Source organism: Myotis davidii, unplaced genomic scaffold, assembly GCF_000327345.1.
Source record: "Myotis davidii unplaced genomic scaffold, ASM32734v1 scaffold4, whole genome shotgun sequence".
Taxonomy (NCBI): Eukaryota; Metazoa; Chordata; class Mammalia; order Chiroptera; family Vespertilionidae; genus Myotis; species Myotis davidii.
Window position 1 is genome coordinate 185,652 of NW_006294707.1, and position 10,112 is coordinate 195,763.

The 10,112-nt window shown below is 57.5% G+C and overlaps 1 protein-coding gene across 1 annotated transcript in view; it reads left to right on the forward strand.

The window, feature by feature from the left end:
- The window catches only part of LEMD2 (LEM domain containing 2), a 15,400-nt gene that overhangs the window by 1,153 nt on the left and 4,135 nt on the right, over nucleotides 1-10,112 (forward strand). Inside the window, exons 2-6 of the mRNA XM_015567457.1 lie at nucleotides 548-727; nucleotides 3,430-3,505; nucleotides 6,851-6,927; nucleotides 7,792-7,871; nucleotides 9,261-9,406. Of these exons, the coding sequence (XP_015422943.1) occupies nucleotides 548-727; nucleotides 3,430-3,505; nucleotides 6,851-6,927; nucleotides 7,792-7,871; nucleotides 9,261-9,406 (559 nt within the window). The remainder of the gene's footprint in view (nucleotides 1-547; nucleotides 728-3,429; nucleotides 3,506-6,850; nucleotides 6,928-7,791; nucleotides 7,872-9,260; nucleotides 9,407-10,112) is intronic.

The following is a 10,112-nucleotide window of genomic DNA, read 5'->3' on the forward strand; positions in this document are numbered from 1 at the left end:
CGCCGCTGGCCCTGAGCTGCCCGACTGGACAGGACAGCGCAGAGCGCGCGTCTGCCGGAGCCGATATAAAGTGACACTGTTCACCGCAGGGGCTGTTCTTAGCAACCGGGGCTGTGGCCAGTGCTGCCACGGGGCTGTCCGAGGCCACACCTTTCCTCGTGGGTGTGGACACGGCCGTGAGCACGGGGACCCCGGACTGGGCACGCGCTCAATTCCTGACTGTCCCCCGCGGCGACCCGCAGGCCGGGGGCAGACTTCCTGCTGGGACGGCAGCCAGCGCTGGCCGTATCCCGGGTTCCCGGAGTCCCCCTCCCGTGATGGTGCTCGTCCCTGTTCAGCGTGTCATCGCTCACAGTTTATAGACTGTCACGGACGTTGCCTGGTTTGAGGGTCCCTCCCCGAGTCAGGCCAGGGCGGCTCCATGGATCCTGCTCCCGCTGAGGAGCGGGGTCCAGTCGCCCGGAGCCCAACAGACCCGCTGTCATTCTCAGTCCCGGGCTGGGAAGCTTGCATTCTACTGCGTGCGCGTTAGAGTGCATCCCGTTAGAGTGCATCCGACAGCCAACAGCTTTCCCACCCCCCACCCCCGGGAGGCTGGCCCCGGTTCACTCCCTGGATTTTGAGAGGTCCTGTGGGTATTCCTTTCCGCAGCCCCACTTTAATTTTCTGTTTCTTTCTGGTCTCAGTGAAATTGTTGCCAGTGGACTGCGAGAGGAAAAACGATGAGGTGAGTGTTCTCTGTCGTTCCTCCCCAGCACGTCTGCTGTCCTTCCAGGAGCCCTGGCGTGATGTCGACACCTGTCTTGGTGCGGCCCCGCTCTGTTCATAGCACCTGGGACATGGGTCCCCTGTGCGGTCCATCCAGGGGGACACAGCAGCGGTGAAGGGCCTGTGCTCCCTGCCTCGGGGGAAGGGCCGGAGGTTCCTAACCGACAGGAGGCCGTGTTGTCATTTCCCCTTCCCTCCAGGAGTGCTTTTGTGGCTCTGAAAATGCCCTTCTGATTTGAGACATTGTGGGGAGGGGGTGTTTGGAACACATTTGAAGTGGAATTGGCCCTCTTAGTCTATAGATTCGTTTTATGAAGCCTTAATGTTCCCTACAAATAGTATTGGGGGACGGTGAGCAGCCGTCCACTGTGAAAGGAGCCCGCGAGAGGAGTGGGTGCTGAGAGGTGGCCGTCTGGGGAAAGCCCTAAGTCCCAGCCGGAGGAGCAGTCTCCTAACTAAACCTGCAGCAGGGCTCCCACTCCGCTCACATCTGCCCCCCACCCCACACCCCTGCGCTGACGCTTACCCACGTTCTGAAGGGCATCCTGGTTTCTCTTGGCTTCTGCTGTGTCCTATTTGAAGTTTTGGGGGTTTTTTTACATTCATTTATTGCATTCATCCACCAAATATCTTTGCTTCCCAGTTGTTTTGTAGAAACATATTCATAATAAGTTTGATCTTCCATCATAAAAACCACGACTGATGACTAGAGGAAGGAGCCCAGAAACGTAGGCGGCAGCTAGAGGAGGGACTAGAATTTTGAAGACTGAAATAGGAAAACAGGAGCTTTCTGTGAGACTTCTCTGGTGATGCTCATTCGTTGTCTTTTAATTGGAAACATCTCCCTGGCTTCTGTTTCTTGACCCTTAACGTCTCTAAATGGGTCAGGCCTACGGCTGAGGGACAGATTCGTTCCCTTCGTTCCCTAACCCTCCTCTGAGCAGACAAGTGCAACCCAGGGCCTTGCTAAAGGTGTGCCCAGCCAGCCAACTGTACCGGGAACATTGGCGCCTGGAAGGCCAGCGTCTGGGCCCCCAGCCTGGGCTCCGTGGAGCTGAGAGTTCATGGGATGCCCTTGGCCTCCGGGCGGGGGGCAGGGGGAGCCTGGGAACAGGCAGGTTGGGAGGCACGTCGGCTTTGCTGCGGCTCTTGCTGAAAGTCTCATTCTGTGTGTGGCTCCGGCTCACCCAGGACCCGGCAGGACATTTGTGTTCCTTTCCCTTTTCAGCGGACTTGACACTATTTTCTTTCTGCCTTTTTGCTACTGAAAACATGGGCACAGGCTGAGAGCTGTCGTATCAGCTGTCCTGCTGGCTGGGACCTTGTGTCCTGTTTCCTTTCGGTGGCATCAGCCTGCTCGCCTGGATGTTGGCAATGTGCAGCAGTGGTCTTTGTTACTGCCGGTTTCCTGGTGTGACAGTAAAAGATGTTAGTGTAGAACGTTTGAAAGGGAAAGCCACCATGACTCTGCCACCTAGAGATAATTACTGTTAACGTTTGGGGATCTTTCCTTCCCATCTTATCTCCCTATGTGCGTCTATAGACTTGGATTCTTGGCGTATATTTAGTTAGCTTTAACCCTTATCTCACCATTTCCCACACCTAAAACACTCTTTAAAGTAGTTTGGGTACCTAACTCCACTAGAAGCCACATGAGTTGTTTCCGACCATTGCGGTCATGTGTACTGCAAAGGCTCTTGGGTCTTTAGGCAGCGTGAGGGGACACATCTTGCCTCTGAGAGTGTTGGACACCAGGTCCCTCCCATTCGGGTGAGGCAGCGGATGAGCCTGGGAGGAAGGCCACGTCAGTTCCTTCTGTAGTTGCGGGGCCAGGCCCCAGGCTCTCGACTCAAAGTCCAGGGCTCTGCCCTACGGACACCAGAGGCGGCCTGAAGTGTGGGGTGTGGTGTCGGCTGGCCTGACCCCACTTCTCATGAGCTGTGGGACCTTGGTGGCTTACCTAAGGTCTCTGAGCCTCAGGCTCCCCATCTGAGAAATTGGGGTACAGTAAGGAGTGTGGTGACAATTCAATGCACACTCACATATAGCCACTCCGCACAGCACCTGGCTCTGGGTCCACTGAGGAGAGCAACCATGAGTCTAGCTAGATGGCCTCAATGTTACAGGGGCTGGAGGGCTAGGTCTGCATGTGTTCCTGCTCCCATTTTCTCATGCAGATGGCTTTTCTCCCCTATGATTTCAAAGGTTTCTAGGAATTTTACTTTTGCAGCAGATACTCCACAAGACAGACAATCGATGGGCAGATTGTAGACACTTTAGTCTCCACCACGGGTGGGAGTGGCCCCAGGGGGAGAGGACGCAGCGTGGGTAGCTTCCCAGGACTACAGCGCTCATTTCCCACGGCAGCCTTGCCTCTGCTCCTCGGCCCCACTAGTGGCTGTTACTCCGTCGGCACCGGGGAAGGGCGGGGACCTCCAGGATGGCAGCCCTTAGTGACTGTGCCTTCGCTCTGCCCTGCACTCACTCAGCCCCACATGTACCGGCCCTGTCCCTGGGCCCACCATTTCGCAGAATTGGTTTTTAGGTTTTAAAAGTATGAGGTGTTGCTTACTGCTCAGTACTTGACAGTGCGACTGACGAGGTAGAGCCACACTGCCTCCTTGCCCACCGCCCTGCTGACCGCGTGTCCTGTCCTCTCAGTTCTGTCAGGCCAAGCAGAAGGCGGCCTTGCTGGAGCTGCTGCACGAACTCTACAACTTCCTGGCCATCCAAGCCGGTGAGTAGGTCTCCAGGCCCCAGATCCTCACGAGCCGCTCGTGGGCCGATGGCTGAGGCGTGCTGTGGTCTCCCCCAGAAGACACTCAGAAACCAGTTCCTGCTTCCCCTCTATTTGTTTAAGCCTTGCATTTGGGCAAAACCATTTGGTTCTCACCTCCTTTCGAGGGTCTCAGGGCTCCTGGAACATGCACAGGCCTTTCTCTGGATAAGCGCCCCCCTCAGGCTTCAGGACTCCCTGTTTCACTGGCGGGGTGAGGGAACAGACCCTGGGTCTCAGAGTCTGGGTGCTTGCACCTGGAGGCCTGCCTGCACCAGGTGGTTGGCCGGGGTAGGCAGAGAGGCCCGTGCAGGTGACGGGTCTGTGGTGGGCTAAGCACACTCAGGCCCATCCAGCTGCCAAGGCCCTGGTGTCACATCTGGTCCTGGTTGCCCTAGCTGGCTCAGGACCTTGGACAAGTCCCTTTTAGTCTCAGGTAGTCTTGGGGCCTCCATCTCCCTGTTACTGAGTGACCTTGGGTCTCTCTTTTCTGTTTTTAAATGTGGTGGGGCGAGGGTAATTGATTTTAGAGAGAAAGGAAGGGAGAGGGAGAGAGATAGAAATAGTGATGAGAGAGAAACATGGATCAGCTGCTGCCTGCATGCCCCCTGCTAGGGATCGAACCCACAACCCAGGCATGTGCCCTGACTGGAACTCGAACTGGCAACCTCTCAGTGCATGGGACAGCGCTCAGCCAGCTCAGCCGCATCGGACAAGGTTCTCTTCTCTTTATAACATGAAAGCCAAGTGCTGTCCTCCAGAGGAGCACTCTCCGCACCCCGGGAAAGACCCTGAACACTCATCCATCCAGGCTCCCCTGCTGTTTTATTTGGTAAACAGCCCTCAAGGCTAGAGATGTCGCCTGCATTGTGTCCTTCCCACACCTGGCGTCTAGGGAGGCTCAGAATCACTTGCTGATGGCATAGGCCAGTGGTCGGCAAACTGCAGCTTGCGAGTCACATGCGGCTCTTTGGCCCCTTGAGAGTAGTTCTTCCACAAAATACCACGTGCGGGCATGCATGTACAGTGCGATTGAAACTTCGTGGCCCATGCACAGAAGTTGGTACTTTGTGGAAGAGCCACACTCAAGGGGCCAAAGAGCTGCATGTGGCTCGCGAGCCGCAGTTTGCCGACCACTGGCATAGGCGAATGGGCTGGTGCCGAGTTAAATATACTTGGCACGAGAGCCAGATGGAGCTGGTCAGTCTTATGGGATGTTCAAGAGGCACCTCTTACCTACAGGACAACCTTTGGCCATTGCTGGGGAGACAGGTTTGGGTGGACTGGCCCTCAGTCCTCAGGGCCAAGCTTGTGGGCCTCAGCTCTGCCACCTCCTCCCTCCTACTGGTGGGAGACGGGGTGGTCGGGGAGCGTCTGCGCTCCTGGGAGGAGCGGTCCTATGGGCATTTCCCCGTGGCCCAGATGCTTGGGATATACATTCTGGCCCACGAGGGAGTTCTAAACGTTTGTGACTCGATTGTGGTCCAAGCAGCAGCAGCTGGGAGCTCATTGAAAATGCAGAATCTCAGGTCCCATCCCCAACCTACTGAATCAAAGCCTGCGTTTTAATAAGACCCCAGGGGATAAAGTTGAGATGCTCCGCTCTTAAACGGTGAATCCTAGTAGCCATTTCTCCCCCTCCACCTCCACATGTGGTCCTCATTACGCCATCAAGGGACCTGGCTCCCGCTGTCCTCTGACAAGCTTGCAGGGGCAGCCCTGTGGGCATGCATCTCACGGAGGCAGCTGCTGGGGGGTGCGTGGTCTCTGCTGGGCCACCCTCCCTTCCCCCCTGTTGGAGTCCTCCCTGGCCAGGGCACTGTAGGATGCAAGATGGGTTCAGGGTCCTGCCGCAGGCCACCTACCTCCCTGACCACTGGGTGATACAGGATGCCATTGGAGGAGAGCCGAGGGCCAGCGGTCCCGAGAGGCACGATGCCTTTTAGCCAGAACAGTCAGGAAAGGGTCATGGGAGGCCCTGGAGTCCAGTAGGATGGGTTCTGTATGTGCGGGGAGGTGGGGCCAACAGGGCAGGAGATTACAGAGTCAGAATGAAAACGGCTTCCTGAGGGAAGGTGGAACAGGGAATGGAGTTTGGAAAGGTCAGTTGGGTCCCACAGATGCCAGGCCACCGGGGCTTAATATTGTGGGCAGTGAAGCCCAGTAGGCTTTTGCATAGGGAAGTGACATGCCGAGAGCAGGTGCCAAGAAGGCAAAAGTGGCGGCAGCTTAAGTGGAGTCATCTTATTTTAAAGCTTTAAAACATGTGAACGAGAAGGGAGGCGGAGGAAACCAGTCGGGGCCTGGCGATGGTCCAGGCAGGCCTTGGCAGGGAGCGTGGCCTGAGTGGAGGCAGGAGAAGCCAGCCTGGTGCCAGACGGCCCAGAGGGTCAAGACCAACTTTGAAGTAGGAAGGATGGGCTTCAGTTCATCCTCAAGATTTTTAATATTACCTTCAGCCACTCCTTCCACAGTGCGTGCGCGCACACACACACACACACACTGGCCATTTGAAGCCCAGCTGTGCCAGGTGAAGGACAGTTGCACTATGTGGAGAGTGAAGGATCTTTACGTGCCCTGCCCTGCATTGTCCCTGCTCGAGGGCTCGGGGGGTGAAGCGGCTCGCAGCGGGCATTGAAAGCCAAGAGGTGTGGCAGGCCCCCGAGTTCAGAGCAATCTGGCCGAACAAGAGGCCCCCACAGGCTGGGGGCTTTTCAGAGGAGGTGGCCTTTGGGCGGGACCCGAAAGGCTGGCAGGACTCGGGAGGCTACCAGCTCCGTCCTAGGCGGGAGCTGGCCACCCCGGCTACTTAGAAGGGAGCTTTGGAGCCCTGCTGAGGCCCCGCTGTCCAGCCACAGACGCCCCCTTCCTCCACGGGGCATGCTGGGCATCGTCCCACGACCCCTCACACAGTGGGCCTGGCATTCCAGGTCACCGGCCTGTATCTGTCAGAATCCCTGCCTTTCTTCCTCCCAGGCTGTGTGTGTTCATAGCGCCACCCGGTACCTTCCAAAGCTATCTGTCTGATCCTGTTAGGGATCAATTGCAAACAGACCTGGTATTGGGCAGTTTTTTAGTCATTTAATGCAAATCACCGCACTGCTTTGCAGGTCAGGTTTTAATGATCTGGAATCGATCCAAGCTAAGTGGCTTTTGATCTTGCTGCAGAGTGAGGATGCCCCAGAAGCCGGAGCGCCAGGTCGCATGCTCCCTCTCAGAGCGGAGGGCTTGGTTCTTGCTGCATTTTGTCGTCTGTTTCAGAGTCATCTTTTCATCTTCCTTGTGTTTGAATGTTTTTCCTCCCAGGGAACTTTGAATGTGGGAATCCAGAGAAGCTAAAAAGCAAGTGCATCCCTGTAGCGGAAGCCCAGGAGTACGTAGCAGTAAGTAGGGTGGCGCCCACCGCCGGGAGGGCCTGGTGCTTTGGGGTTGATTTTCAGACCCTGCGTTTGCTTTTCTTCCCCTTTTTATTTTGTTTGGTGTTTGTTTTGGTTTGGTTTGTGTGTGTGTGTGGTTTTGGTTTTTTTGCTTTCTTGCCCTCCCTCCCCCCCCCTTTTTTTTTTTTGCCTTAGTTGAGTGCTATGCTACCTTATGTTAAGGCAACACTGTGGGGTGACTGGGCCCAAGGTGAGCTGTGAGCCAGAGCAGGCCTGCTGTGTGTGCGTGGCTCCCTGCTGCCCAGCGTGCAGGCCACAGCAGCTGCCGCATCTCCCCTTCTCAGCAGCTTTAAGGATGCATGTGTCGCCTGCTCTTCTCCCCCCTTGTGTGCTGTGTGGATTGTCTGGGGTCCGTTTGACTTTCCACACGGCCTCAGGATGGTAGAATTGGGGATATATGGAGCTGGCAGGGACGTGGTCACCTAGTCCAGTTTTCACTTCACAGGGGAAGACACTGAGGCCCAGGGAGGGGCAGGGGCTTGCCCCAGGCCACGTTGCTGGGCCCCTCACCCCCACACTTTTTCATTTTACCCAAGAGGAGCTGCCACCTGGCTGGATTCAGTCCTTTCGGCTGCCTCAGCCCCGCATTGCTTTCCCGCGTGTGCTTCCTCATCGCCTCCTCCCGTTATAGCCGCTGCCTCGGCTCTCACCAGCCTCAGACTTCCCCCCTGCCAGTTTGCTGCGCGTTGAGCAGAGCAGGGCAGTGAGATGTGCAGAGGTCCCAGGAGAGGACTTCTGTAACCCAGCAGCAGAGTAATGCTGCCTAGCTGCTCTGCCCAGACCAGAGCTAATCTCCCGTCCCTCCCACAGAATGTGACCGGCAGCTCCACCGCCAAGTTTGAAGCCGCACTGACCTGGATACTAAGCAGCAACAAGGACGTGGGCATCTGGTGAGTGTGGTGGGGCGCCCATCAGCCGACTTCCTAGCTTCCTGCGGGTGCCCGTCTGAAGGTGGAGGGCGGGTCTGCCCGTGCTGTGTGGGCTGGGCTGAAAGCTGGTGGAGAAGGATGAGCGGCAGGAATGAGGGCAAGGAACCGTTCCAGGGCAGACACAGAGCAGGTGCCAGGTCTGCGCCTTGCCATCCGGCTCTGCGCGGTTTTCTGGCGAAGGCAGCTTTCTACGCGCCTTTCCTCGGGGCTGGTTTTCATTTGCAGATGAAGTGATTCTGTGTGTTGGTTTCACTCAGTATGGCAGTTGCACAAGGAAATGCTGGATTTTATTCTGACTGGGTAGTTGCGCCTCATTGCTCTCTGGTGAGCACCGTTAGCGGTCAGCGAGCCCTTCCCTTCCTGAAAGGCCCCAGGGGGTGGGTCACCGGCTGACGCTGGACACCTGGAGTCCCCCTGCCAGAGAAGCATTCGCCTCATCACCCCGCTCCCTGCTCCCGTTTCTCAGGGCTCGTCGGGGGCTCTGTTGAGGTTACAGCTCCTGATGCTAAAACACACTCGGGTGTTGTTCTCTTCCTCTCTGATCCACCAAATTACGAATTCCCTCAGCTGTGCACCCAGGGGAGCCGAGCAGCTCACCCTGAGCCTGCAAGCTGGACGCAGGCCCCTCTGAAAGGCACTGGCTTACAAAACAAAGCCTCCCTGAGCAGCTGGCGATCCCTGTTAGAAAAGGCGGGGACTGGAGGCACCGAGCCGTGACACTGGCCTCTTCACAGGGGGGAGGTGGCTGAGCTGGCTCAGACGGCCAGGGTGAAAAGTGGGTCACAAGAAACCGGGGCACTTCAGGTACCAGCCACTCAGGTGTGAGTCCAGCGCATGGCCTCGCCACCTAGAGGTGTGGCTGTCAGTGTCCCGCGGGTCCTGGCACCTTCTTGCAGGAACCAGGGCGGAGGTACTGTGCTGGGGCCTGGCCTCCAGGCACCTCCTGATCTCTTCCTGAAGCAGCTTCTGTGCCTCCTCGACCCCGAGGAAAGGCACACTCTCCCAGACACATGTCCTTCCGTTTCTACCTTGCAGGGCAAGACGGCGACTCAGTAAACATTTGCACTGCTCTCTGCTGGGAAGCGATCCCAACACGCCAAGGGGGTTGTCAAAGGCCCAACAGGGGAGCCACTTTAGTGTCTGGGGTTCGAGCCTGCTGCCTCTTGACAGCTTTATTCCTCCTAAGTAGCCAGCACGGGGATTTCCGGGAAGAGTGCAGCCAGGATATGTCTGTCTCACAGCAAGGGGAGGCCTCGCAGCCCCTCTTCCTCCTCCTCCTGCCTAATGTGGGGCATAGACTGCAGCTCCTCAGAGCTCTTGGATGTGTTTACAACCCGTGTCCTGTTTCAGTTTGAAAGGGGAAGACCCATCTGAATTGGTGACAACCGTGGACAAGGTGGTCTGCTTGGAATCCGCCCGCCCCCGCATGGGTGTGGGCTGCCGCCTGAGTCGGGCCCTGCTCACCGCCGTCACCCACGTGCTCATCTTCTTCTGGTGTAAGTGCTTGCACACGGCGCCGCCCCAGCCCCGCTCCGACAGCCCTGGCAGGGGGTGACGAGTGACAGGAAGCTGCCCTGAGTGTCCGAGTCTCTCGTGCGCCTGAGGTCTATCTAATACGACGACGACGGAGGGCGTAAGCACGTCAGCTTCTGCCCGGTCATCTTCCCCTGGGGATCGGAGCCAGAGCGTGAGGCTAACCAGAAAGTGTCCCTGTTCCTGAGAGGGAGGCTGCCCGGCCGGAGGTGGGCGTTGTCCCTTCCAGGACCCCAGGGTGCAGGCCGCTGCGAGGAGGGCGCAGCAGGAGCTTGGCCTAGTTTTACTCCCTGAGCAATGTAAACCTCTCCTGGGAAGCAGCAAGGCCCCAGCCTGTGAGCCCCAAGCAGAGCTCAGGCCTGTCCCTGACAGAGGGCTGCCTCTGGGCAGAGGCCGAGTCACGGAGCCACTGGCTCTGCCCAGAGAGCCGCGTTACAAATCCCAGGCACCTGGGCGTGCACGCAGCTCCTGCACCCACGCTGTCAGGCAGACATCATTATCCGCGGCAGCATCACGGAACACAAAGGGCGTGTGTGTGTGTGTGTGTGAAAGCCCGGGTTCTGGTTCACCAGGGAGGAGCTAAAAGCCCTGGACTAAGGCTGGGAGGCTGGAGGAGCTGCGTTCTAGACGGTGGAGGGGCCTGAGTGACAGCTGGCAGGGAGGGAGAGG